The sequence below is a fragment of the Fusarium odoratissimum genome (assembly GCF_000260195.1).
Source record: "Fusarium odoratissimum NRRL 54006 unplaced genomic scaffold supercont1.10, whole genome shotgun sequence".
In the NCBI taxonomy this organism is placed as follows: domain Eukaryota; kingdom Fungi; phylum Ascomycota; class Sordariomycetes; order Hypocreales; family Nectriaceae; genus Fusarium; species Fusarium odoratissimum.
In genome coordinates, this window is record NW_022158696.1 from 1,056,086 (window position 1) to 1,082,346 (window position 26,261).

Genomic DNA, 26,261 nt, shown 5'->3' on the forward strand with positions numbered 1-26,261 from the left:
ACGATAAAGTCATCCAGAGCAGTCTAGGTGTTTTAAAAGAGCAACAGAACGTGAATAACTGGGATCAAGAGTGTTATTCTAGATGATATAGGTTTGTACGGAGGTACAATTACCTGACATACGAAATTTGCTGGGGCAATCACTCTTTTTCCCTCGTGGACTGTAAAAACGATGCAACAAGCCTAAGTAGGCGAGATCTGGCAAAGCTCCATGGGTATCAGATTCACCAGCGAGATTGCAGTGCGATATATAGAACATGTCTTACCCGAGATGAGGAAAAATCACACTTGATTATCTGGGGCTGGCGTGTGTAATGACATGTCAATGTTGCAGAAAACGTGACGTTGGCATGGACTGTATCCTGACCGACTGATGGTCCTCGGCGCCATAAGAACTGCAAATATGACCACGAAGCAGAGGGCAAGACAGCTGATGGAGACTCACGATATCTCGACCGGTGTGTACACATCGTCGGAAATCGGCTGATATCGAACGGCTCTAAGAACATCCAGGCGTTCATGGCAATTCATCTAATAAATAAGCTGAGGCTAGTTGTGGCAGAGTGGTTACCCTGAAGGCCTGGATAATCCTCGGAGTTTAAAAATAGCCACGGAAATTGAGACACCTTCTTTCGCCTGTGGGTCTGCATCTCCCATAGGCTGGCTGCGGAATTTTCTCCCAACTGGGATCTAACTTAACCCAGCACGCTTATCGATATCATCACAGCTTTCATTTCACATCTCCCTGACACAGTCAAATAACCTCTTCGCATCTTGTCTTTGCGAAAATTGAAGTCTCAGTCACGGAACCATCGCAAGTTACAGAAGCCGTGCACAAACGATTTTATATTGCTGGCGAACTCTTTTCGGAAGTGATATTTTCACTCGCGACGCTCAGGTACGTTCATAGTTACATTCGCACCTGAAAGCCCCTAGCTTTCATCAAGCCAAATGGAGGTTGTGCATTCTCGCTCATCGCGCCACCTTATGGCTAGATCTTGTCTGGATGCATTCGCGATCCATGTGACTGTCGGTGAGCAGTGTTGATTAAGTTTCTTTGACCAGGATAGTCACGAACAATTTCGAAGAAGCCAAGTGGCTCTGAGAATTTTGCTTGAGGTTGAGTTTCACGTTAAGTCGGATGCGCCAAGGTCTGAAACCCACAGATTCAGATTCGATACTGCGTTCAAGCTGGCACGTCTCCCAGATTCGATAAGGACTGCCTGTTCCGCATCGGCATGGCAGATGAAGAATTTGACCCAGGTGAGGTCATTTACTTGTCCAGTGGAGACGAAGCAGCGGCAGCTGCCAAGAAAAGGCCCCTCGAGGATGATTCGACACCTGAGCCCAAGCGCCTGAGGAGTCATGCGCGTGCGGCCAAAGTCCCCAGAATCGAGGAGCAATCTGCCAAAGGATCGAAGCCCACAGAGGAGTCGACAGCCGTTGGCAAGTCCTCTGCGCAGTCAATCACATCAGGTGACTCCGCACCCGAAGATTCTGGCGAAATCCCTGACTACAAGCAAGGTAGGGCCAGCTTCAAAATACCCAACCTCGTGGATAAGAAAGGCGGCTCCTGGCTTAAACGGTTTAAGGACTGGGTCAAGGCATTCCACGCCCTCAATCCGGGAAAGTGTGATGCCATTACCTCATCATTAACTTACTCTGCTTATGGCTACTATATTGATCACCACGCCGGCTTGAAGCCCAAGAAGAGGAAGACTGCAAAGCAAGTTGCAAAGGAGCTTGAAAGCACTGGCGAACTTCAAGCTCTTATTGGAAATCTCCATTCTTTGAGCAGTTGTGGACCTAATCAGCCAACTCTTGACAGCTGGGTGACAACGCAACCCCGACAGGAACCTGTTAACAAAGGTAAAAACTCACGCGCTTCTAGCGTAAGCGAGGGGGAAATTGACGAAAGGGACGAGGATGGCTCCGAAAGCGAAGCTGAGTACGAACCAACCTTAAACAAGACTGAGAGGATTGAAGAAGATGCCAGAGAAGAGTACGCATCAGGCATGAATATACCTGCAAATGGCAACTCAACACCCAAAGTTTCAGATTCCCAGAGCTTACCACCGATTAACACTCACCGGAATGTTCCCACCGGTGATAATGCATTAGAACAACAGCGCAGATACTTCCCCTCGGCCATGGATCCTGCCCAGATGTGTCTTCTTTGTGGGCTGAATACACATCTGGCACCTAGCTGCCCATCCCTTATCTGCTCTTCATGTGGAAGTTTGGAACACTCAAAAATCTGTTGCCCTGAAAAGGAACGATGCAACAAATGCCGCCAACTTGGCCACCAAGCAGGCCAATGCACTGAGAAACTGGCTTTGACCAAGGAAGAAGGTCTTGCCTGTGTCTTTTGCAGCTCAATGGATCACCTTGAGGAACAGTGTACACAGGTGTGGCGATCGTTTTACCCGGATGTATCTACAGTCAGAAAAGTTGCGTTTATTCCTGCATCGTGCGCTGTGTGCGGTAGTGATAGGCACTTTTCTTCGGACTGCAATGCGCACCGCAATGCCGTCTCTAATCCTACATGGTCTGTGAAGAACCGCGATCAATATATTGACCCGGATTGTGGCTCAGTGCCGATCGAAGGGGAGGCGGGAGGGCAGCAAAATGCAAGGACCACGAGAGCCCCCGACCTTAAGATTCGCGGTCACGCTGCGCGAACGACCAACATTCACTACTCAGAGAGCGACGACTCGGAAGTGGAGTTTCTAGGCCACAAACGCGTTCAGAAGCCAGCGCTCGGCCAAATTCGAATGGCCAGTAACATCCAGATGCCAAACATGCAAAATGGAGGGTCGAGACGAAACAACAGACAGAATGGCGTGCCAGTCCAGCCTCCTCTCCCTCCTGGGCCGCCTCCTGGACTACCGCCCATGCGAGGTTCCTTTGGGCACCCGCCTCCACCGGGTGCTCCGTCCGGACAATTTCCATCGCTACCCAGGAAGCCTCCTATCCAAGACTATAGGAACGTCCCCCCGCCATCTCGCCACGGCTCTCAGGGACCCGGAAGGTCGCATGCTAGCAACGGGCCACAAGGGTCCAAGCCTAGAGGAGGTGGACGTGGAGGTCGTGGCGGTCGTGGACGGGGCAGGGGCAGAGGGAGGGGCAGATGAATGCTTGTGGTTTGAACGAAGCACCAACACATATGCATTGGTTGGAATCGAACTAGAGATGATGGAGAGTTGTGATGCCTTCGGAGCAGGGCATCCTACGAGTTGGTTGGCGCACAAAAGCCGAGCTGGCCGCCCACAGCGGGACTTGTCCAGACTTGGCGAACGGGCTTTTCGACTATGATACCCGCCAGCATGTGCTTCATTAATAGCACCTGGTACTCATATTGGCCGTTTCTCTTTGAAACAAAAATGGGAAACGACGAGACTGAAACAACTGTGAACCACGAATACCAATAGTTTTCAAGCTATGAATAAACATATGGAACGTATGAGGGCTTGGACATGCCAATAAGCTCAAATGGCAACGCGAGTTGAAAACATCTTGTATTCATCGGCTTAATCACACAGTTTCTCATCAATGCATATATGGACAAGGGTCATGCACAGGTAAGGCCCGCTACTGGTTGTAATTTGTAGACACCACAAGTCGTTTTTTAACCAGAGGTTTTGCGCCTGACTGAATAAATCACTCCTTCTCCTAAGGACCAGGAAATATCTGAGATAAAATCCAACTGGCTATCTTACCGAAGACCCTCTAAAGTGAAACTGCATCTTCAGATAGGTAGTCAGGGATAGCACCAGTTAAATGACGCCCTCTCAAGGAAAAGACGGTCGGTTGTCTGTGTGACAAGAGCTCGTGACAATGCAGCATCACATTCGCGAAGCATACTCACTCACAGTGCCCCGAGTGGAGGCAGCGATCTATTGCCACAAGTCTGGACGCGACAGAATTGTGTCGTTTACTAGTCTCGTGTTAAGATGTAGTCATCTCGAGGACCCGTTCATACAGGGCTGTGCTGAGGAATGGGTGGAGAGAGAGCAAGAAGCTTAATGGAGATGCATGTTTTAGGGTTGGGGCTTTCTCAACCTTTGCTTTCAATGGATCTTTTTGAGAGCAAGGTTGTACCAACAAGGATGTGATGGGCTGGGATGTATGGCAACGAATGGATGACATGCTAGCAGAATGATGTGGTGTATGCATTTTATGTGTGTTGCGCATTTACGCCTCGCCTCCGAGGGAATCCTGCGTGATTCGTCCTTGGATGAGTTTAGGGCAGACATGCGAGTTTCGGTGATGAATAGTTGACATCCTGTAATGACACGATTCACCCTCAAATGCTAGATTGAGCGAAGTTAGACCCTGACAGTTTCCAGATTGAGATCTTGCAGTCCAGGAACCCATAGAACAGCGCAAAACTTGACTCCCATCGTCCCGTCCCGCTTTGCTTGAAAGTCAGGATACCAACCTGCCGCCGATGACTTACATCACGATGGAAGTTGAGTGTTGTCAAAATAGCCAATCATGGCGCGACAGGCATGGTTGAAACAACGCGACTATCGCGTTCTTGGACACGCAATTGATTGGTTGAATAACTATGCATGTTTCCAAGGCGTGGCAGAGTGACCATCTCCACAATCTAGAAGCGCTATCGATAAACACCCGATGCATGGGATGTACTTCTAAGATACTTGCGTTCAAAATGTGGGAGGCCTGAACCGAAGGATTAACCGAACATTGAAGGAGTGGATCTGATGGACGTGGCGAGATTCAAAATAGGAAGCATCTGCGTTGAAAGAGTTTGCAGCTGGTCTCGCGAGTGGTTGTTGATCCCGAGGCCAGCAAAGTACTCTCCAAGTACGATGCCATCGTGCCCTCGCGGCAGATCTGCAGCGACAAGGATAGCGGCAGAACAAACCACGGTGAGCCAACCAATCATGAAACGATCGCAACGCGTTGTCGGTCAGTCATACAACGTCCAGTCCAACGCGAACAAGTATGGGCACCTCGATCTAGACACGACTAGGGTGATTTGAGTTCTGAGTCACCGACAGCCAGTCGTCGCTGGCAGAGGGTGACCATCTCGCGATAGGACCAATGCACGAACCTGCAGCCGGCAGAGACGCTAGAGCAAGAGAATGGAGTTGGGAAAGGGGAATTTCCATTTTTCTCTTTTCCTTTGAAGCCAAAAAAGAACGAGGCTGATCTCAGGGTTCGTAGCGAGACAGATAGAGACAGATACAGATATATCTCGACCACCCGGACCCGGCGCTCATGGCCTGACCCGATCCTTTTGTCCTTTTGATTCACTAACAAATTTGCCTGGCATTATTCTATAAATTGTTGACTTATCAGACCGTTATCATTGACTACTATCCTCATCTACTTGCTCTTTTCTCTATTGACTGTTGTTGTTTGAATAACACTCATCTCAACTTGCAAAAGAGACTCAACCTCGTCTTGGATTAGAATATTGATATCACACCGTCTTACACCATCATCAACATTGATTGCGCCGGCACTCTGAGAGCACCAGCAGTTTTCAAATATAAGCGACGGATCTACGAGGCTAAAGTCCTCCGCGACATGCGATTACAATGGCGTCCTCAACAGAACAACTATTTCTCGCCATCTTGAGAAGTGACCACATTAAGGACTCTCTTCTTCCTCACCTCTCACAAAATGATCTCTGCAACATCCGTCAGTCCTCATCGGCTTGCTGCAACCTCCTTACTAAGCGTATCTTCACCCGCCTACACATCTCCTTCTCAGCCTCGACATTTACCAAGTCAGCTCGAGTGGCTGCTCTCGCTCGTATCGGCCATCATATTGAGCATCTTACCTTCTACTTCCCCCATTCGGACGCTACTTTCCTTCCTCCTCTCATTCATCCAGTTTCTGGTAACGAGATATGCTTCCTATATACTCCTCACACGAGCATGGGTTCTGTTCTCTCTCGGCCCAAGTACGCCAACGCTGAGCTTGGTGACATCCTTACGCAGCAGTACCCTCCTCTCTTCCATGCTGCCACCAATGTCCCTAGCTTTATCAACGCCATGCGCAGTCTGACCAACATGCGCCATCTGACTATCAGATGTCCTGGCCAGGATCCTAGAGAGCGATATCGCCGTGACATTGTCGACTATGCTCTTATCAGCTTGCGTATCTCCCTTGAGCGTGCTCCTCTAGAGAAGCTTCACAAGCTGTCCCTTTCTCAACTGCACCCTGCGGCTTTCAACTACCTTCGTCACGTCAACGGCTTTGGAACAGTCCCATCGGCTGGAAGACGCTGGCGCCAGATCAACAAGCTCTCCATCTCGGTGGATGCTTGGGACTTTTATGGAACATCGCCAGGTCGTGACCATTTGAAGATCTTGGACGAATACGTCCGCACATTTGCCCCCAACCTAAAGAAGTTCGCCTTCACATGGCTTGGTCGCAAAGGGCCTTGCCCAGTTGCTCTGGCTTCTGACCCCCTCTTCTCACCGCCCCGTGCCTCCAAGAAACTGTTCCACGAGGTTACATCTCCTATGTCTCCCTTACCCGAGACTCCTGGAAAGGGGGCTATTTACTTCCCAAAATTGCGATACCTTCAAGTTCGCAATGCTGTTATGAACGCCCCTCAGCTCAGCAACTTGATCAACTCACACCGTCCAACAGTCAAAGAATTCGACTTCGAGAGTGTCGTTCTTGCTGATAATGGTAACTGGGACGATGTCCTTGCGCCCATCGACACTGACGATTCCTGGTCTCGAAGCAACAGCATGGCCGCCCAATCAGAATACAGTCTTGTCACAAGCCCCAGCTCAGAACATCTTCCTAGCCCAAGTGCTGCTGTAACTGCCGCTAGTCGTGAGCTCTTGGACATGGACCTCGGTGGCTTCCCCTTCGGCGACATTGAAAACGAAGTCGTTGATGACCCTACTGGAGAGATCACTGCCAATGAACAGTTTTCTGCCCCTGTATATGAATCAGATGCCGGATTCAGCACAAAACTTAGAAAGAAACGCTCTCGTCGCCGCAGACGCAAGCATCGCAGCAGTGTTGAGGATGCCCCTGAGACACCGTCTCCCTCACCCAAGTCCTCCCAACACTCCCTATCACGCCGCCACAAGACCTCTCGTCCTCGACTCCAACCTTTTGTGGAGGAACAAATCCTCCGCCCTTCAACTCCTGTCCCCAACATCACCGCCCCCATCTTGATCAGTGATCCCCAGCCCGTGCTGCTGCAACCCACAACTTATGACCCAACCGCAAGGAAGAATGCCAGTCGAGACCCGGATGAAGGCATTTCTCCCGTTCAGCGCAACATAGAGCAGGAAGAGGCCCACCGTCTTCTAGCTGAAGATGCTGTCGCGAGAGTGAGCGCCTTGCAAAAGGCCAAGGCCGCTGTCCTGTCCAAGCTGAGCCGCGAGTTCTGCCATAGCAAGAAACCTCGTGTCGGTGAAGCTAACGCATGTCGCTTTCTGGCAGGCCGGGATATTGGTACGGCATTTGGCCCCAGCATGGTCATGGAGGATCGAAGAGCACTGGAGAGTCGGAGTGTATTAGTACCCCTGATGTTCAGTCGCTCATGAAGTGAACGCAGTACGAGAAACATGAATGAAATGATGACGAGCTCCTGGAAATAGTGGGAAAACTTTTGTAATAACGATACCATGCCCTTCGTTTCTTCATGTATTTACTATTAGCATTTCTTTCCACTGAAAACGAATCTTATGTTATGACCGATGCCTTCGTTGCCTCTCATCATAAGCATGCTTAATTATGAACTTTCCTTACTTATTGTCTCCATGGCCTTAATATACTCCGAGACTTCTTTCAGGCCCGTGAGTGTCAAGTCTCTCCTTCGCCCTTCAATGACTACAGTCGGCACGGCATCGATGTCCATACCTGTACTTCTGATCTTTTCTTTGGTATCCCTTTCACCTCTGGATTTATCTTCCACCAAGCTCTTTGCCACTCCCTCATCTATACCAGCCTCAACACATGCCTCGACCAACATATCGTCAGCACCAGGATGTCGGCCTTCCGCAAAGTACAACCTGAACACCGCGTCCACGAGCCTGTTCGCCACTTCAGCTCCCTGGGACTCCTGAACCTGTTGGATGACCCGATGTCCAGGAAATGAGTTACCAGTTGGTCCCGTAAAGGCTATGGGAAGTTTCAGTGGCTGCGCAAGTGAGAGCATATGCTCTTCGAAGATTTTCTGGGCCTCTTGATTGTCATTATGCTTCTTGTGCAGGGCATATGCAGCTCGGTCCGGGATGGTTTCAGGACGGTTTGGATTGGGCTGATAAGATGCGAAATGGAGCTTGAAGGAGATGGAGGATGAAGAATTCGAGGAGCGGAACTGAGCCAGAGCCTCATCGAGTCTGTAGTCGAAACGTCAAACGGTTATTAGAGTCAAGGTGAGCCAATGAAGATGGAAGATGTACCTCCTCTTTCCAAGGTATGTCCTGAGATGAATTAGCCATGATTCCCCTTCTCTTGACGAGCCATCATACCAAGGACAAATGGTATCCATGACGAAAGTGATTTGAGACTGATACATAATGAAATGCTACAGGAGGCGAATGAATATTGTATCTCTTGTATCTGGCACTCATTGAAACGACCGGGATCGCTGGTATGTAAATGCGGGGAAATTGCAACGGGCCTCCGGATCTATAACGGAACGACTAATTCGAAAGAGTCCCCACGCATAAGGTAAGTCTCACTCATGATGTATACATCTTTTCACATCGGACACAAGAAACCATTGGAACTATAAATGGGTATCTCGGAACATGGAATGTATCTCGCTGTACTTAGTCAAACGTCATCTTCGTACCTGTATGCTTTACAACCGCGCCCGTCAGTCTCGCAACAGATATATCCTCAGCCTCCTTGAGCGGCTTCGCAACCTCCCCATGAGCATCATTACTCTCCCGCACTGCGCCATTCGTTTGATCATACTTGCGCGGCGGAGGTCGACCTCGTGGGTTGCTGTCCTTGTCGGGAAGTGCCTTACGATCCTTGCCGAACCGCTTCTTGTACCGTACTTGGTCATCCTCGGCCAACTCCACCTTGAGCTCGCGACCCAGCATTCGGTTTACCCACCACTTGCGTGTCTTGAACTGCTTCTGCTGCGACTTGTCCTTCTCCTCCTCGTCCTTGAAATCGTCCTCTGTCTCGACTGCCTCTTTAATTTTGACGAAACCTTTGACGGCCCATGCAGCAGCATTGGGGTCCTGGAACTTAACCCAACCAAAGCCCTTGCACTTCCCAGTATCCTCGAAGGTCGCAACCTTGGCCCATTCGATCTCGCCGCACTTCTCAAAGTTTCTGTATAGGTCGTCCTCAGTTGTTTTGAAGCTCATATTACCCACGAAAATCTTGCGACTGGCATTGACATCCTGCTTTTGCTCCTTGCTGGTCTTTCCCTCATTGGCGTTCTCTTCAGTGGACTCAGGCTCCTTTTTGGGCCGACCCTCAAACGATGTCGCATCCTTGATGAGAAGTTTTCGACCACCAAGGTCACTCTCGGTAAGAGAGATAGCGGAGACTTTGGGACCGATTTCTGTAAAATCGACGTAGGCAAACCCTTTGTTTGCTGGCTTGACGCTCTTATCCCGGCCAGGTTCCTTGTTGGTTGGTAGCTTGACCCGAGTGATCATCTCTTCAGTGATGACGCCTCCGGAGTTATCGACGAGCCACTTGCGCAGCTCCATAGCCGTGACATGAAATGGCAAGTTGCCAATCCAGACACTGTGCTCTGACCGAACGGCTTTCTTATCCTTGCCATCTTTATCGCCCTTTTTCTCGTCATCGCTATCCTGTTTCGAAGGCAATGACTTGCCCTTTTTGAGCGCACGCTTTGCGCGCTTGGACGGGGGCTCGGGTGCGTCTACGTCGACTTCGATTTCTTCGAGTTCGATTTTGCGCTTGGAAGAGGATGCGGCGGCTTCAGACTCCGCCATCTCGGCAGCTTCTGTCGATTCGACCTTCTCAATTTCGATAGTCTTCTCGGGGTTCTCGGTCTTTGGTTCTGACCTAGAAGTTTTGGACTTCTTCTCTTTCTTTTCCTTTGTCGCCATTATGGTGATGATGGTTGACAGACGAGTCTAAGGATAAAGTCGCTAGAAATTTTCTGCCTGTTTTATTGCGATAAGAGATAAGAAACTCGGAGATGTGGGTCTGCCGCGCCGGACCCTTGAAAACCTGATTTCCTCCGATGGTGGGCCTGTCAGGTACCGATTGAATGCGTTGTCCGTTGTCCGCCGCATTGAAAAAAACCAGCCCCCGGAATTAGGGAGAAGTTTACAGATTGTTCAACAAGGGAAAAAGACTTTATTAGTGAGATTTTGGTGAGCACTGACCGGGAATCAACTTCTCAGCGTTATGCCAACCCCAAGCACCTTATGGTAAGCTCATTCAACCTCTGAAAAAGTGATGAGAAGGGCATACAAGGACAGTTATTGAACTGTGCTGAAACGTGATACTGACAATGAGATAACAAGCCATGTTACCGGTTTGACGATTTTTGGGCATTGATGCTTGTGGATGGGCGCAGTGGCATTTGGTGCCTGTGCACTATTGGGAAGTACGAAGGCAGCGATCTTCCAGGCTGATGCCATCACGGAGAATCTATAGTTTGCTAACTTGCCTGGTGATAACAGCATAGAAAGGTAAACAATTGAGGCTGGTGTCAAATATACGATTTTGCTGTCAAGTCGCATCTTGGCAAGCAAGACGAACAACTGGTAATCATGTTATTCACCGCCTGGACGGCACTAGTCTTCCAATATACCTAGCAACAGGGGTTTCGCTGTCTCAGAAACATCCCAAACATCCAATGGCAGAATTTATCAAGCAAAGTTGTCAGTGAATCATCCATGGAACTGAGCTAACCACACGTACGGCCCTGTATAGGAACTATGCCAGCCGTGACTTCATCATAATTAGTATCATTTACCTGCGGCTCAACCATAAGCTATCATGATCATGCCAATCTATCGACATCGTTGATAAGTAGGTGATTGATGAGAACATTCACGCCTGCAACTCGTTGTTCCGGGGCCTGAGAGATACAGGCCCGACATACATCGCCGAGGCCGTCGCCGGCCGAAGCCTGGTGGTGGCGGCCGAATTAGGGAAAGGACCCGATCCGGCCCCGTCAGGACGGCCCGGGCTTAGTTAATCTTAACTTTGCCGTGGTGTTGATTGGTGGGTATGTCATGAAGAGCCCCGGCGGATTTCTAATCCTATACCGCTTCTGACATATAAGCTGTGAAGAAAAATACTTGAATTGACGCTTAACGAAAATTTGCGAGAGTCATGACATAGAATTGTAGACCCGGCCAGCGCGGTGAAGGAAAATTAAAACCAACCAACAGCCACTTGAGCCCAAAAAGGTGCTAAATTAATACTGGGGACCATGAAGATGCCCCTCAACCTGTCCCTGTTCACGTGTGGCTACCAGGCCTGGGCGGCTTGCGACGGGGGCCTCAGGTGTGGCCAGAGCGAATGAGATGCCTCGTGACCCCCATAGACCTAGGCCCAGGCAAAATTCACTAGTCCCAGACAACGGACCAAAAACACTGGAACCTTGGAACTCTCCCTCATTCAAAGCCTGACCAACCCCAACTTCACCAGTCCCGTCCACCTCTTCATCCTCCTCCACCTTTTAAAACCCTCTTCTACGCCATTTACCCTCCGCCACGATTCCTTTATTTCACTTGACATATCGTATCGCTCGGTATAGCAATTCCGCCAAGCAAACGCTCCCACCATACATTCACAGCGCTTAACGCTGACTCTCGACCCATTTGTATTCTCGCAACCGGCGATAGAATTTGGAACTTTGGTTTACGACGTCCAGCACTACGAAACCACCGCTGGTGTCTTAACGGCCAACACACAAACCCTCTTTATCGGCAAACATATTCGTCACCAATTTTGGCTTAGACAGCTTGCACTGTCTTTGAGTGATTTATTCATTCATTGATTGTTGAACAAGGATCGTTCCCAAGTCCCATCGGGTGCTTTTGGAACTTGCGACAACATGAACGTTCTGCTCTCGCCTCAGCCTCCTGTCTTCCCTCATCAACACGAAAACCCTCGTCTCTCCCCTCAGCGATCCCGTAAGTGCTCTCGTGCCTCAATCATTCCCCATTCGAGATGCGATAACTCACTCAACTCTTCCACCCTAACTGCTCTTCGCCACTAACACACTTAGTGCCTCCCTTTCACAGTATGGCCTCTCGAAAGCGGAAAGCTGACGAGGATGGTGATGAGACCATGTCACCCAGGAGTTCTCCTACCATCTCTGCTCGACCTCTAGCTCGACCATCGAAGAAAGTTCGATCCAACGAAGTCATCGGTCGACCTCTTGCACTTCCACGACTTCTCGAGACTCTTGATACTTCCCAGCTAAGAACCGTCCTTGAGCGCATATGCGAAACCCGTCCCGATATTGGTCATGAGGTTGTCTCACAAGCTCCTCGTCCTTCAGTTCCGTCCGCCCTGCAAGTTTTGCAAGGTTACGAGGCGAAGTTGAAGGATGCTATTCCATACGGCGAAACTAGCCCGGAATACACCTACTATCGGATTAAAGAGCCGCTGGTTGCTTTGATTGACGCACTATCTGACTTCACCCCTCAATTCCTCCCACCAAATGAAAACCAGCCTACCAAATCACTTGAATTCTTGGACGAGGCCACAAACATTATTCATAGACTTCCCAATTGGGAGCCGCAGACATACCGACACCATAAGGAAACTGCATATGAAGAAATATCGAAGGCATGGGCACTCGTTATCAACGAGGCTGGCAAGAGGGCTGGTGGTTTTAATTTACATACTGGAGGATGGGACCAAATTTTGTCTCGACACAATGAACAATCCGGTGATCGTCTTGCCTCAGCAATCAACGCCATGTCCACGAGTGTTGGATGGATAGGCGCCAATGCAAACCCAGGAGCTGGAGGGCCCTCTGACCCTAATTCTATTCTCAACCAGCTCATGTCTGGTACCTATGGAGCTCCCGTTAGAGTTGGGCCCTGGTAGGGACAGTTGTGACCTGGAGCTCTCCAAGATAATGATTGCATATCGCGGCGCACCGGACGAGTCATCTTCGCACATATTACGACCAAATCATTACGACGACTTTCATTTGGCAGCATTGGCGGCATAGACTTGAGGCACCCATTTCTTTATTTTACGGCAGGGTGGTCGGCGTTTTGCGTGCATTTTTTTTATATCCCTTTCCTTCACTTATGAACCAGTAGGGATTACTGTTATACGGATTGGTTGATTTCCCAAGCAACCCCGACAGCGCAGACAGACTGCGTGTGCCTGTATGTAGAAATTTGATATATTTCGTTTGTTATCTTGACAGTCTTGGCAGAAAGCTTGCAGACCGTTCTCGACGAACCTCATTTAATGGTTTCTTGTGACGACTACCACTGGATACATGTCGATGCAACCTGTTGATATTCCTGCATGTACTTTTTTTTCTGTCAGCCAAATATGTCACCCTGACTAGGACCTATCGTGGAGTAAATAGTATCCGTCTTTTAGATCCCGTGGAATTATGTAGACGATCCGGCTCTATTCCGTCCCTATCACTAAACCGAAAGGGAAAGACTGATAGCCGCATCTAGTTGACCTCAACGCATTGAATGAACGTTTATCAGATAAGGCAGCTGTTGAAACTAGGTTATTCAAGCTGTATTGTCGTCAAGAGGAAACCTCTATAGCTAAAAAGGTCCAAGACGAACACTATGGTATGTAAAGCAGGTAAGCCCTAATGGGTATTTGTATCCTAATTGCGTCTCGAGCTTCGTGTATTTACAACCCTTCAGTTTCAAGAAATGGCATTCCTCTTTGAGATGTTCTCACTGTCATCGAGATCCTTTTCTTGAGCTTGAAGCCGATAAACTAGGTATTAAAAATACTAAGTGTCACAAGCCTTAGGGAGTAAGAAAACTTCTGACCTTAACTTAAGATGCAAAAATTACTAGCCATCTAGTCTAAAGGCCACTGATTATATACTAAATCTTCTTGAATCTATACTAAATTTACCGTAATCCTTTTGTCATCATGTAGGATAGAAGTCTTGAGTTTTCTCGCCTCCCAAAGACAAGGTATCAAATCCATGATGGAGGTACTAAGGTCCAGGAACAAGAAGTTGCCTAAGTCATTTAATTTGAATAGACTCAAGGTAGCTCGAGACATGAGGGGCAATCGGGGTCCCTCGACAATCTGGTTACAGTTGCACACAAGTCTTGGGAGTCGGCGGAGCACTCGTATAGCAGGTATCCCGTACTAGGTTAGTAACTTCTGACGGGCTACCAATCTGATGAAGGTGCCTCCCTTGTGGTCCTGACTAAGCAGTGTCACGTGCTCTCCCGTCACTCTGAAGTGGAGGCGCGACTGCCTGGATCGACCGTTAACGCGCTCTTGCTCATTAATCAATATCAAGCCCGCCACTGCTGGCGAAGTTTTGCCCTCAACTCTATACTGTCTCAATTTTGCTCTATTACTACGAACCCTCATTGCTGACACTTTCCGAGTTCTTCATGTGTACATAAATTTTGTTCTGTTTTCAAGCATTCACCATGCCTGCGTATGTTCCTAGACGTGTCGCGTTTAATGTTCTTACCACTAACGGTTTCCCCAGCCCAGGCGATCAGCACACTGCAGTGACGAATCCTTTCGAGGAGCCGCGTCTACGAGTCGCCGAATGGGCTGCCAAGGACATTGCAACTATCTCAGCGAAACTGGATAAACAACTTGGCCCCGAGTACATTTCTGCCCGTGCAGGTCCTGGTGGCACCAAAGTCCATTACCTAACTGCTGAGAAGTGTATCACCTTAGCGAATGAAGTTTTTGGCTTTAATGGATGGTCGTCCTCCATTCAAAACATTCAGGTTGACTTCGCCGACGAAAACCCTCAAACACAGCGCGTCAGTATCGGTTTATCGGTCATCGTCCGAATTACACTACGCGATGGCACCTACCATGAGGATATCGGATACGGATCCATCGAGAACGCAAAAGGAAAGGCAATGGCTTTCGAAAAGGCTAAGAAGGAGGGCACTACCGACGGACTGAAACGCGCCTTGAGGAGCTTTGGTAACGTTTTGGGCAACTGCATATACGACAAAGACTACGTGAAACAAGTCACCAAAATGAAAGCCGAGCCCGTTAAAAAGTTCGATCAAGACAATCTCCACCGCCACGCCGACTTCATCAAGCGTGATGTTGTAAGACAAGAGCCAGCCGCTGCCGCTACTTCAGAGGCGCCTGCTGCGCCTGTGGTCAAGACAGAGCCGGTGCCGCCACTCCCTGTTGCAGAGTCATTTGACGATTATCTTGGAGGTATCTTGTCCTCCGATGGATTTGAGGAAATCGAGGCTGAATATCTGTAGAGCTTGACGAGGCAGACTTCTGTGTTCCAGAAGATGGCCACCCGGACGAAATTATGCTTTCAACATCAATCTTGGGCCAACCTGCAAATGAGAAACCCGCCAACAGAACAGCAGCCCAACAAATTCAGCAACAAACTGGCAGGTCGAATTCTACTGGACCTCCGAATCGAGCACCGCAAACTCCGATTCATGGACAGCAACGTCCAACCCCCCCCAATGGTGCAGCCACACTTTCCAATCGCCCACAAGGTGGACCTTCGGGACGAACAACTCCAAACCATATCGGCAACCCTCGTCCGCCACCCAATGGACCTCAAAACATGCCCGAAACCGTAGGGTTCTTCTCTGCAAAGGCCGTGAATCAACTGCCAGAATCCACTCTAGAAGGTTCGAGTAATGCTCGTCTTGCTTTGCCACAGGGGCAGCAGGCCTTCAACCCCAAGGCAGAAAGTCCATCTATTCGAAAAACCCCTGGTATCGACCACACTTCATCCAAACCTGTTGCAAGGAATGGCCAACATGTTGCTCCGACCAATAGTCAAGCAACAGTGGCACCTGCTACACGCTCTAACACGAATAGCTTTACCCCAGTGCGACCATCCATGTCCAGCTCCCAGAGCGCACGCGGAAATGTGATAAACCCCTCGCTCGATCAGACTCGTCGAATTGGCGCCCCTTCTGGTCCAGGCAGTCCACTCGCAAATAGGGGCAGCTATCGACCCCCGGCAATGAAACGACCTCCTCCAGCGGATGGGAGAACTGCACTAGCCGACCTCCCTGCTAACGGAAATGGAGGGACAGCACCAACTGTAGCAAGCGGATTGGAAGCAAAGCGACAGAAGACGGGATAGGCCTTTTGGGCCGGAGTTTGGGTTCAGACAGACAATGAATGGCATGATCGCTAGGCGTACCGGTGTCTTCAAGGATTTGTGTTAGGAGCTCAGGTCTGGGATGTTTTTTTTAAAAGGAATCAAATAATGAACGGAATGCAACTTGGGCTCTAGAATTAACTGTCAGATACCATTTCCTGTCTGGAAATTACGATCCGACTGGGTGCGTTGTAAACAAGTATAAATGTCGAGTCATGCTGTTGAGAATGATATGACAGTCAACAAAAGCTGCTGCTCTGTTGAGTTTCTGGGACAGATGTCTCTGGTCATCATTGGCGCGTTGTTATTTCATCTATCATCGTATTGTTACATGGCTAAGCCGAGTTGATGTACAAGTGCCTCATCCCGAAGACATTCGAGATGCTCTATTCAGGGTAGTGAAAGTGTTTCATGTGTCTTCTTTTGCTTTCAGGTCAGCTTAGCGAGTCCCGATTGAGCCTGTTTCACTGCATGTGGAAAGCCAAGCTTGCCCGCCATTTCTATACACTGCTTGTACTTCTTGCGAGCCAAGTCATTGTTGCCCAACATGGCTGCGACATCGCCCCAGTTACACAGAGCAACAGCGCAAGCCTCGTCGCATTCGTCTGTACGCTCGTCGCCACTAACATCCTTTGCATGCTTATAAGCGTTCTTGGCCCAGTTCTGCGCAGCTTCTAAGCACTCTTTTCGAGTGGCGGGCATGGCAGGGTCATGCAGCTCCTTAATCATCTCGGAGGGCTCGCTGGTAGGCGGAACAAATATGGGATGTTGGGCGAAACTGACAGCGAGGTTGTTCATAATGATGGGGCGGTGGCAGGGCGTTTCGCAAAGACGAAGAGCTTGGAAGAAAAGAGGGATCGCGAGATGGAACTGGTTCTTGCGCTCATAGTCACGACCCAAAGATTCCATAGCGCCACCCATTTGTTCTGGGCTTAACCAGTCACCCTCTCCAGGCTTAATACCCTCCTCCTTGCGGCGACGGAATTCTTTTAAAGCGGTTTCAACAGCCCAAATGAGGTGCTTCTGAGAGTTGTCAGGGTCAAGAACGTGTTCGTCGGCGTATAGCTCTCCAAGTTTGATAGCAATCCCAACAGTCTTAGTAAGAAGACGTTGCCTCTTATGCCATAAGCTTTCGGGTATGAACTCCCCGTCAGTCGCTTCTTGCTCATTGGGAGAAGTGGTATCGTTCGCAACGTGGGTCGAAGAGGCCTCAGGCGTCTCGGATGCAGGCTTGACAAGTCTGCCGTCATCGTTGACTTTGCCTTCCTTGACGGACTGCTCCATAACCCGAATCCACCTGTTACAATCGGCAAGGATACCCTCAAGAACCTGCAAGCAGCCGCTGTAATTTCCGATCTTCTGCAGCCAGTGTGAAGTCTGGATACGAATACCAAGAACTTCGTCAGAGTAGGGATCTAGGCCATGCTCTGCGCATTGATCCATGGCGCGTTTGTAATACTTGAGAGCCAGTTCGGAATCGGGACTGATGTTGGTATAGTATAGAGCTCGTCGTAAAGAGTTTGCGATGGGCTTTGGGTATCTTGTGAATTGGTAGTGGTAGAAGTAGTTGAAGTAGAGGTAGACGGTGTATGCGCCAATGACTGACACCACGCCGAGGCTGATATCGTTACCATAAGGAAATGGCCAAGGGTGTGCTCTGGGACTCACATGAAGATTCCTAGTGTTGTTGCGCCTGGGCTCTGCCGGAACGCTGTCTTGATACCGGTTGGACTCATGGCGACTACAAGACTACGTAGGCCAGCAGCAAGAGCACGACCAGCGAATTGACGGAATGTGATCTGTGGTTGTGTCGGTTGACTTTTCTTGGGCAACTGGTTCTTTCTGGCTTCAAGGTCTCCATCGTGGCGATTATTTGACGAATTGCTTGTTTGGAATCGACGCTGGTCCGGCCGAAGGCCAACAACAGCGTAGAAGTTGACCGTGGATGTTCGTGACCGTAATTGGACGGATAACAGGCCGGAAGCCGGATGCTGCCAGCACCTCCGACGGAGGGGTCTCAGCGATGCAACTGCTGATACCGACATGGTAAGCCGGTTGACGAGTTCCTCGGCGAGCGATGGCCGGGGATTCTTTTTGTGTGGTTGTGGTGGTGATGACAAGCCTAGAGATTGAAAAGCTGTAAGTGGATGCTAACATGGAGCTCATCATAATTGCGCACAGACCACTTCTCGGACGAATACTGGCCTGTGCGTTTCCAATCAATGAGATTCTTTAGTGGAGGGCAGCTTCGGAATCCGCTAAAACTGACTTGGCCGAGGCTTTTGGACGGGAAAGTTCAGGGTCGTCTTTGGTTTTGGCGGGGGAGGGGAGAGATTGCATATGACGGAATCTCGAGAAACGTCTTAAAACTGTTCAAACCTATTCCCTTATTACTCGGTCTTACACTGTAATCACAACTACAACCACAATAATGGCTGGAAAGTTTGAACCTAAGGTTCCTGTGAACCTCGATCCCCCAAAGGACGACATCATCTCTCGAGAAGAGCTCGCTAAAGCCAACGGTACGGCCCGCCCCTCATGATGCTCAGCAAGGCATCATGCTGACTTTGACATAATCTTGTATCTGGGACTTTTGAATTGGACATTGCTAACCTGAAAAAAGGTGCGGATGGAAACAAGTGTTACGTAGCCATCAAGGTATGATCTCCCATAGCAAGCAACTTGCTGTATGATCCATCTGATGCGAGCACGACTGATCGCGTCAAACACAGGGCAAGGTTTACGACGTTACCGGAAACAAGGCCTACCTTCCTGGAGCTTCCTACAACGGTAAATCTTCTAATTGCATATACTACAACATAGGATACCTAACTGTCACGACTAGTCTTTGCCGGTAAGGATGCCTCGAGAGCTCTCGGCAAGACTTCGACCAAGCCAGAGGACGCACGACCAGAGTGGCAGGATTTGGATGAGAAGGAAAAAGGCGTGTTGAATGACTGGGTCACTTTCTTTTCAAAGCGGTACAACGTCGTTGGTGTTGTTGAAGGTGCTACGAACTTGGACTGACTAGCTGAGTGCCCTCCGAGTACTCAAGTCAAGTTATAAAAGCTCCATCTTCATTCCAATCTATTCTTTTTGTGGACAATAAGCAGTTATTCGAATTTCTGATTCTCCGCCGCCATGAGCCCATGGAAGCTCCAAGGATCTATGCAGTATCTCGCTCAACGACTGGTCCTGTACTTTGGCCGATATGCTGAGAGACTGTCTCAAGACCGATGACACAAACGCTCACTTCTCTCGCTCAAGCTACAGTATGCCCTTGTATACTAAATCGAGACAAACCTGATCTTGGGCAGTAGATCCTCCGCTTTAAGTCCACCCCCTTACCGCTTTCATGTTTTGTCAACTTAGTACTCTCACACAAACAGCGTTACACAAAACGGGCCCGCAGCGCTTCTATCTTAATATTTACCATTTCGACCCATCCTTCCGTCTGTGGCGCTGTTTGGGGCCGGTTTGTAGCCTGTCTCTGGTCGGAGAAAAGCCAGGGGTGGCATCCACGCATGACAACCCAGTTTCACACGAGTGTTGGTTTCTGGACAGATAGACTTGGACAGCGAAGATTGAGCACGAAGTGTCACATATGAGATCTTTGGTGACCAAACAGAGGTTAATGCATGCTTGATTTACACGTGTGCTGTGCCTATAACTACCTCGGCAGTGATTTCTACTCCTGTATACGAACTGATTGACAAAAATAGAGGCAATGGCGTTTAAGAACCCCACATTCACAGAGGGGGATGAACAAGATGAAATTCTTAGCCAACAGCACTCGTAAAACATTGATAACCCAAAACTCATAACTGATCGAAAGCCTTCAAACTTATCCGGCATGTCTTTGCAAAGACTGTTCCTGATCGTAGTTATGCTGTGTCTGAGATTCACTTGCCCGGCAAGCGATAGCACAGTTGTCACAAGGAACGCATTGTCTCCATGACTTGCGAAGGACCTTGACGCCAAAACATTGATGATTAGGGTCGTTGCGAGCAAAGTGGCAGTATGACTTGAGGCGGAGGGTCGAGTGATTGCATGCGAAGAGAAACTCTTCCCAATCGCACATTTTTGTTGTTGTGGCAATTGCCTTTGCCTTGACTGATCCTGATGTGATTAAGTTATTTAGGCGAGCTTCGATATTAGGCAGTTAATACTTACGAGAGCTTCCTGAGTCGCAGCAAGGAGTCTGAATTGTGAGGTTCAACGTATGAGTAAGTGATTAATAAACTGAATCCGTAGATGGCAGCGAACAGACTTAGTGATAACGACTGATCAGTGGCAAAGGCTGCACGCTTTATAGTAAGAGAGCCGACGCCGGCTTCAGAGTTCCTTCATTGAAGTATACTCTCTTATCGTTTCCTCGTTTCCCCGGTTCCTGGATCATCCAGCTGTCGGGCAAGATACAAGGGTTCTAGTCTTCATCATCCAATCGACTTCCAAAATATTTAAGGAATCGACCTATGTGATGGACTATCTGCAACCCAGGATAATATTAGCTGCACATTTTCCTTGCAGCGCTGAAAAGAGCTGGCTGCAGAGACAAAAAGTGATTATCCGAACGAGGGGTCAGTGAGGATTCGAGTCTCGTGTTACCCAGTGTGTCTCATGGGAGTTTGTTGGCGGAGTTTTCACCGCGTTTCTTCTGTTTCTTCTTTTTTTTAATATTTAAATTGAGCTGGAGAGCTTCTTTGGCATTAGCTGGAGTGTCGTATCAATAAAGAAGCACCGCAATCTAAACATCGAACGAGAACCCGAATGTCACCTCTCACTTGAGAGTCGTGGGGTGTTGGAGTTTCGAATTGACCGAGGATTCAAGTTGAGAGGGACGGGCAAATGTAATAGCCACTGGTGGTGCTGTTGTCTTTCTCAACCCAACGGGTCTCGACATGAGCTGAAGTATGGTCGACGATCCTCGCGCGATATACATTCATCCTCCAACAGGTTATTACCGCCACTTACATTTGAGCCAGATTATGAACAGATATCTTGAATCGTTTTCGTTCAGCCACATTCGGCCTCGAGGATTTTGATCCAGGATAAAGAGTGGGATTTTCGGCAAGATGCAGATATTACCAAGGCTAATGAAGAACCGCACGAATGCATGTGGCCAAATCGAGCTGGATCAAAAGAAGTAGATGAGAGAAGAGACAACGGACCACATCGTCAGGTTACGAAGAATGGTGCTATCCAGAGGCAGATAAAGGCGTGCACCAGGTGCTATTGGGTATTCTAGGGACTGTCCTAGAGAGATATATGATTATGATAAGCTGAGTATTCCATAATAGAATATATCAACAATTGAGAATAATTATCATGGTTTTGATGTGAAAAAGAGCTTGGCGCACTTGCAAAAAGGGGTGTTTTCCGTAGGCTGACTATGAGCAACAACATGCATCTGAGAATCAATGCTGTGCTGGGAAACTGTAGCGGCTGAGCTTTTATTCTTTGATTTTTTTTTGGGTGAGTCAGGACAGTCAGTCGTATAGTAAGCCGTATGCTCTAATTGTTGATGATGATACAAAATGACGGCAATAGTCGTGATCGTTTGTTTAGTCCTGATGATCGTGGGTGACACGGTAAGTAAACAGATACTGGTTCGAAGCGCCAAATTGTGAAAAAGAACACCGAATGGTCTTATACGGAGATGTTCTAGTCATATGCTGGTGACGTATCTAGACATATGATGATCCATTGCAAATTCAGCCGCATCATTAATTGATGGTTCGCAAAAACGCACTTTCTACTAAGTTTCGTCAGCGGGCGAACGCAGGTTGCCTCGCTGGATGCCTAGCATCTTGGGGGTTGAAAGAAGAATGCTGATTGGTTCAAATGCATCGCAAAGCCTCAAAGTGAGGCGGTTTGGGGAAGACAGAGTCGCTCATATCTCACCCGGAATTGTACTTTGCCAAATACAATACTTCCGGTCCTATTACTTTATTTCATCACAGCGACTCTTCCCTCCTCTATTTCCCCATCATCCCCCCGCCACTTTCATCTTCATTTGCGCTTCTGCATCCATCCTCCTTTGCCTCCTGCCTTCTTCTAAGGCAACCCATAGATCTCAGTGCCTACCTACCCATGGCTCATACTACTTTGGTAGTGACACCCTGACGCGAAGCACAACACGACACGACATATACCTATAGGTAGTCGACTATCACTAGTGTAGCTACCAACCAACTCGCTCAACCACTTGGGGATCTCTTTGGCTTCGACCTGTCTCCTTCAGACTCGGTGTTGACTTGACACAGACCTCACGCTAGTATCTGTCATCAGTCGTCCGACCTGGATCCCTTGTTGGACCCTGGACTCAACGCTTGTTTGCGCTGGACCCTGCTATTGACCTCAGCCTAATGTATGCTTTTTGATTCCTTTGATTCTTCTGGTTGCTGTATTTCTACCCTGTGCCCTACCCAGTTCGATCGCCAGTGTTGGGTCGAGAACCTTGTTGTCCCCTCCAAAGTCGAATGACCTTTAGCCCTCCAGTCTATCGACTCGATCAGAACATGATGCACTGCTACAATATAACGGCTAACTCGAGGCCCTAGCCGCTCTTGAATCGCTGTGGCGTCTTTTGTTCATCTACTCGATCATCCCTGGGCTCTCCATTATTGCCACTATCGGTGTTGCTCTGATATACAGTACGGCTCGACATTATCTATATTTATCGTATCCGTTCACTCTGATAGCAATATCGGCACTGAGCCCTCACAATGGACTCCTTTAGCTCTCCACAGGACCAGCGAGGCGGCGCCAATGTATCCCCACAGGCGGCTCAACAGCAGAGTTCGAACCTGGCTGCTCTGGGTCAGCAGAGACATCAGACCACGAACCCGTTTTGGCAAAACTGGGCTGGAGATGATCCCTGGAATCCTCTTGCCTTCGGTGCGCCTAATGATGGCCAGACCCGTTCGCAACTTATTGGATCTGCCAACTTTCAAACGTCATATCAAGACTATCGGAGCAAACCACTCTTGTCAGAATGTGATACCAACCCAGAGGATTCGGCTTACGGAAGCCGCTTGACTCATAGCATTGGTAACCCTTCTGCCTATGGCGAAGATATGGACCCTGATGTCCAAAATTTGGAACCTCAAAATGCGGATGCGCAGCTTGTCAACAGAAACTTAGAAACCCTTCAACTGCAGTGTCAACCAGCCACCAACGATGCTCACTTATATCAAGACCAATGGGTCCGACCTCATCCTCCCGCAAGCGTTGCAACGGCCCCGGTTGGTGGAGAACGACGTTGGATTTGTGGTGAATGCCAGAAACGATGCCGTACACGTTCCGAGCTAAGGTGAGCACATGGTTTTGACCTCTATTGATCACCCCTTTGCTAATCAAGTCTAGAAAACACGAATTAAAACATTCTCTTCCTTGGCACTGTGACGTTACAGGCTGCTCGCGTGAGAAAGGCTTCACTTCTAAGAACGATCTTGACAGACATAAGAGAACTGTACATAGCGACCGCACTGTTTCTGGTCGCACCTTTGTGTGTAATATTGGCAATTGTGCGAAGAAAAGTAAAGTCTGGCCAAGGGCAGACAACTTCCGGTCACATTTGCAGAGAATTCATGCAAAGACATATTCAGCCAATGACGACCTGTCTGAATATGTGCATCGGTATGCCTTTTCTCGCCCTTCCTTTTTAGCCTCATACTTTACCCTGGTACCCAGAGTTAGCTAATAAACTACAGTCCAGTTCCGTCACAAGATCTCGAGGGCGTGGGAGGGAGTGCTATGGCATATCTCCAGGCACAAGAACAGTTACCTGGTTTGGCCCATCCCTCAACAATTCTGTCCTTCCGTGTGTCGTATGGTGAACGACGGGCTTCACAACCCCAATCCGGTGCCAATAATCTTCCTCGAGGACCATCCTCTTTATCTTTTGATCGAGATGCATCAAGCCTTGCAACAGTACGAGAAGGTGACGAGAACTTCATTCACCCTGGCATTATCCATGGACGCAGTGCTCTGCCAACGAATCAATGGCCGGTATCCGCTTCCGAGGAGGATGCGCCGGGTGACGATGTCACCGCTTCTGAAGCTGAAGAGCCGGACGATGTTGCACTAGAAACTATGGACGGCGTGCAGCAAGGTGAAAGGACGACTACAGACGTCTCTCGCAATAGTGGAGACTCAGGAAGCCAACAGGCTGATGTCAGAATGGTTGACGCTGACGAAGCCCAACGAACTCCTAAAGCAATTCCCCTACACGAAAAAGAAAGTGAAAACCCCTCCGATGTGAGCCCAGAATCAGCATACGATGACCTTCTTGATAAAATACCCAAAGAACTTATCGCAAGCTATCTGAAGAAGCGGTTCGCAGGTCTCGGAGAGGAGGCTTCAAAACTAGATACAGTGAGCAGCAAGAGCCAAACACACCCTCACAAATGTCAGGATTGTGACAAAGTATTTCCTCGTCTGTGCGAGCTGAAGTAAGTGTTATTGGCCAACACGCTGAATACCTTAGCTTACAATTTCTATAGGAAGCACCAGAAGAGGCATTCAAAGCCATACGGTTGCACCTTTGCCGATTGTAAAAAGACATTTGGAAGCAAGAACGATTGGAAGAGACATGAAAGCATTCAGCATTACCAGCTTGAGACATGGATATGCGATTGTGCCAAGTCTGATTCTGCTGAATCTTGTGGCAAGGTTTGCTACCGCCGTGAGAGCTTCCGGAACCATCTTTCGAAGGAGCATGAGATTACAGATACTAGCAAGCTCGAAGAGAAAGTTGAAGGTTGTCGAAAGGGTCGTCACTGCGATGCTCACTTTTGGTGCGGCTTCTGTCAGGAAACTGTTGAGATTAAAGAGACGGACAACACCTGGGCGAAACGTTGCGATCACATCGACGACCATTTCTCTGGTCGTCGTGTACCCAAGAAAGACATCAGCGAGTGGATACATGAGAAGGATCACAGGATTGTCCCCTCGGCCCCCCAGGTAGATGAGTCTGGATCCTCATCTGGATCATCCCCATCTGACCCGATATCTCCTCAGAGCACTGTTTCAACAGAAAACAGTGGTGAAGATCGCCGAGGTCGAAAGAAGGATATGTATATGTGGACATGTGTGAGTAGAGCTCCGGCCCAAATGCCAATCACAACTAAACTGACTCACTCAAACAGTGTAATTGTGCTGTTGAAAACAGTTTCAGCAACAACACGTTGTGTTGCGAGTGCAACCAACGTTCGTGCAAGAATTGTACTTGGCACGCAATTCCATCTACAAGCGACAGTTAGCTTATTATGTTCAGTGCGTCAATGTTATATTACAATCGGCGGATATTCCCTTTTCTGTTTTTATGATGCGAATGAGATACCCCCGTCATGTGGTAGGTTTGAATATTTACAATTTACAAAAGTCAGAGGGTCGTTTTTGCCTGGGAAGCACTTGTATTTATAATATAATAAATTTGATCTTATCGTTGCCTTTTGTAGCTTCCAACAAGGCTAGGATGTGCAGAAATCAAGAGCATGTTGATGCTTCAATGCGCCCCCCCAGTCATAGCAATGCTGTAGGCCCGACGGCGGTTAGGGCAATTATAAGCTGTTGGGCAACTTTACTCCTGATATATCACGAATTACTAGCGAGAGTCTGCTCCAGGATATTACCAAACAGCCCCTGTAGGATCAACAAAGTGAAGAAGAGAGGGGCATCGGCTAACTTCGAGTGCCGTCCGCATGCTCAATAGTGCCCTGGTGCATACGACGTATTTCCACTTTAGTTGAACACCGACTGGCATGGCGCGGACTATTGTCTCAGTCTCAAGCCACTCCAACAGGCGCCCCGGACAAGTTCCCGCGGCGTGATCAAGACCAGCCATGAGGTCCATGTGGATGAGATGCTTCGGAGCTGAACCCGACCCACGAGTTGCCTCGCCGGGCATCTATTCTATGTTTGCCACAGGAGCATCATGATTCATTGACGACAATAGAAACTATAGGTATCGGAGGGGTCAGCCAAGCCACCGCTGCGAG

General features: G+C 48.9%; 9 protein-coding genes across 28 annotated transcripts; 6 read left to right on the plus strand and 3 right to left on the minus strand.

Moving 5' to 3' along the window:
* The first annotated feature begins 658 nt into the window (after positions 1-658).
* Positions 659-3,800, plus strand: FOIG_07274 (uncharacterized protein). Of its 4 annotated transcripts, none has more exons than XM_031206750.1 (2): positions 659-897; positions 1,065-3,765. In XM_031206750.1, exon 2 carries the CDS (start codon positions 1,238-1,240, stop codon positions 3,131-3,133), a length of 1,896 nt encoding a protein of 631 aa, XP_031063869.1. In that variant the 5' UTR covers positions 659-897; positions 1,065-1,237; the 3' UTR covers positions 3,134-3,765. The 4 variants fall into 4 exon arrangements, with proteins under 4 accessions (XP_031063869.1, XP_031063871.1, XP_031063870.1 ...); XM_031206752.1 differs by having other exon boundaries at positions 692-897; positions 995-3,695; XM_031206751.1 differs by having other exon boundaries at positions 694-897; positions 1,070-3,800.
* An 824-nt stretch (positions 3,801-4,624) lies between these two features.
* On the plus strand, positions 4,625-7,770 carry FOIG_07275 (uncharacterized protein). The gene has a single exon (XM_031206754.1). The coding sequence runs from the start codon at positions 5,570-5,572 to the stop codon at positions 7,547-7,549; it is 1,980 nt and encodes a 659-aa protein (XP_031063873.1). The 5' UTR covers positions 4,625-5,569; the 3' UTR covers positions 7,550-7,770.
* Positions 6,105-8,640, minus strand: FOIG_07276 (uncharacterized protein). Of its 2 annotated transcripts, XM_031206756.1 has the most exons (3): positions 8,480-8,640; positions 8,411-8,431; positions 6,105-8,347 (listed from the first exon to the last, which is right to left on the minus strand). In XM_031206756.1, exons 1-3 carry the CDS (start codon positions 8,524-8,526, stop codon positions 7,738-7,740), a joined length of 678 nt encoding a protein of 225 aa, XP_031063875.1. In that variant the 5' UTR covers positions 8,527-8,640; the 3' UTR covers positions 6,105-7,737. The 2 variants fall into 2 exon arrangements, with proteins under 2 accessions (XP_031063875.1, XP_031063874.1); XM_031206755.1 differs by having other exon boundaries at positions 8,411-8,610.
* A 46-nt stretch (positions 8,641-8,686) lies between these two features.
* FOIG_07277 (uncharacterized protein) lies at positions 8,687-10,888 on the minus strand. The gene is made up of 2 exons (XM_031206757.1): positions 10,673-10,888; positions 8,687-10,620 (listed from the first exon to the last, which is right to left on the minus strand). Exon 2 carries the CDS (start codon positions 10,049-10,051, stop codon positions 8,783-8,785), a length of 1,269 nt encoding a protein of 422 aa, XP_031063876.1. The 5' UTR covers positions 10,052-10,620; positions 10,673-10,888; the 3' UTR covers positions 8,687-8,782.
* A 613-nt stretch (positions 10,889-11,501) lies between these two features.
* FOIG_07278 (uncharacterized protein) lies at positions 11,502-13,935 on the plus strand. Of its 2 annotated transcripts, XM_031206759.1 has the most exons (3): positions 11,502-12,097; positions 12,193-13,754; positions 13,820-13,935. In XM_031206759.1, the coding sequence occupies exons 1-2, from the start codon at positions 12,019-12,021 to the stop codon at positions 13,020-13,022; spliced, it is 909 nt and encodes a 302-aa protein (XP_031063878.1). In that variant the 5' UTR covers positions 11,502-12,018; the 3' UTR covers positions 13,023-13,754; positions 13,820-13,935. The 2 variants fall into 2 exon arrangements, with proteins under 2 accessions (XP_031063878.1, XP_031063877.1); XM_031206758.1 differs by having other exon boundaries at positions 11,528-12,097; positions 12,193-13,935.
* A 429-nt stretch (positions 13,936-14,364) lies between these two features.
* On the plus strand, positions 14,365-18,373 carry FOIG_07279 (DNA repair and recombination protein RAD52). Its single transcript, XM_031206760.1, has 3 exons — positions 14,365-14,583; positions 14,638-15,338; positions 15,389-18,373. Exons 1-3 carry the CDS (start codon positions 14,576-14,578, stop codon positions 16,237-16,239), a joined length of 1,560 nt encoding a protein of 519 aa, XP_031063879.1. The 5' UTR covers positions 14,365-14,575; the 3' UTR covers positions 16,240-18,373.
* Positions 14,832-18,483, minus strand: FOIG_07280 (uncharacterized protein). The gene is made up of 2 exons (XM_031206761.1): positions 17,926-18,483; positions 14,832-17,875 (listed from the first exon to the last, which is right to left on the minus strand). The coding sequence occupies exons 1-2, from the start codon at positions 18,300-18,302 to the stop codon at positions 16,687-16,689; spliced, it is 1,566 nt and encodes a 521-aa protein (XP_031063880.1). The 5' UTR covers positions 18,303-18,483; the 3' UTR covers positions 14,832-16,686.
* FOIG_07281 (uncharacterized protein) lies at positions 18,467-21,945 on the plus strand. Of its 2 annotated transcripts, XM_031206763.1 has the most exons (5): positions 18,467-18,779; positions 18,881-18,915; positions 18,990-19,047; positions 19,103-19,529; positions 19,575-21,945. In XM_031206763.1, exons 1-4 carry the CDS (start codon positions 18,689-18,691, stop codon positions 19,282-19,284), a joined length of 366 nt encoding a protein of 121 aa, XP_031063882.1. In that variant the 5' UTR covers positions 18,467-18,688; the 3' UTR covers positions 19,285-19,529; positions 19,575-21,945. The 2 variants fall into 2 exon arrangements, with proteins under 2 accessions (XP_031063882.1, XP_031063881.1); XM_031206762.1 differs by having other exon boundaries at positions 19,103-21,945.
* A 192-nt stretch (positions 21,946-22,137) lies between these two features.
* On the plus strand, positions 22,138-25,955 carry FOIG_07282 (uncharacterized protein). Of its 14 annotated transcripts, none has more exons than XM_031206775.1 (7): positions 22,144-22,627; positions 22,821-23,572; positions 23,626-23,898; positions 23,973-24,713; positions 24,765-25,224; positions 25,282-25,353; positions 25,410-25,861. In XM_031206775.1, exons 2-7 carry the CDS (start codon positions 22,986-22,988, stop codon positions 25,521-25,523), a joined length of 2,247 nt encoding a protein of 748 aa, XP_031063890.1. In that variant the 5' UTR covers positions 22,144-22,627; positions 22,821-22,985; the 3' UTR covers positions 25,524-25,861. The 14 variants fall into 14 exon arrangements, with proteins under 14 accessions (XP_031063889.1, XP_031063890.1, XP_031063887.1 ...); XM_031206772.1 differs by having other exon boundaries at positions 24,765-25,353; positions 25,410-25,485; positions 25,538-25,778; XM_031206774.1 differs by having other exon boundaries at positions 22,138-22,627; positions 24,765-25,353; positions 25,410-25,955.
* The last annotated feature ends 306 nt before the right edge of the window (positions 25,956-26,261 follow it).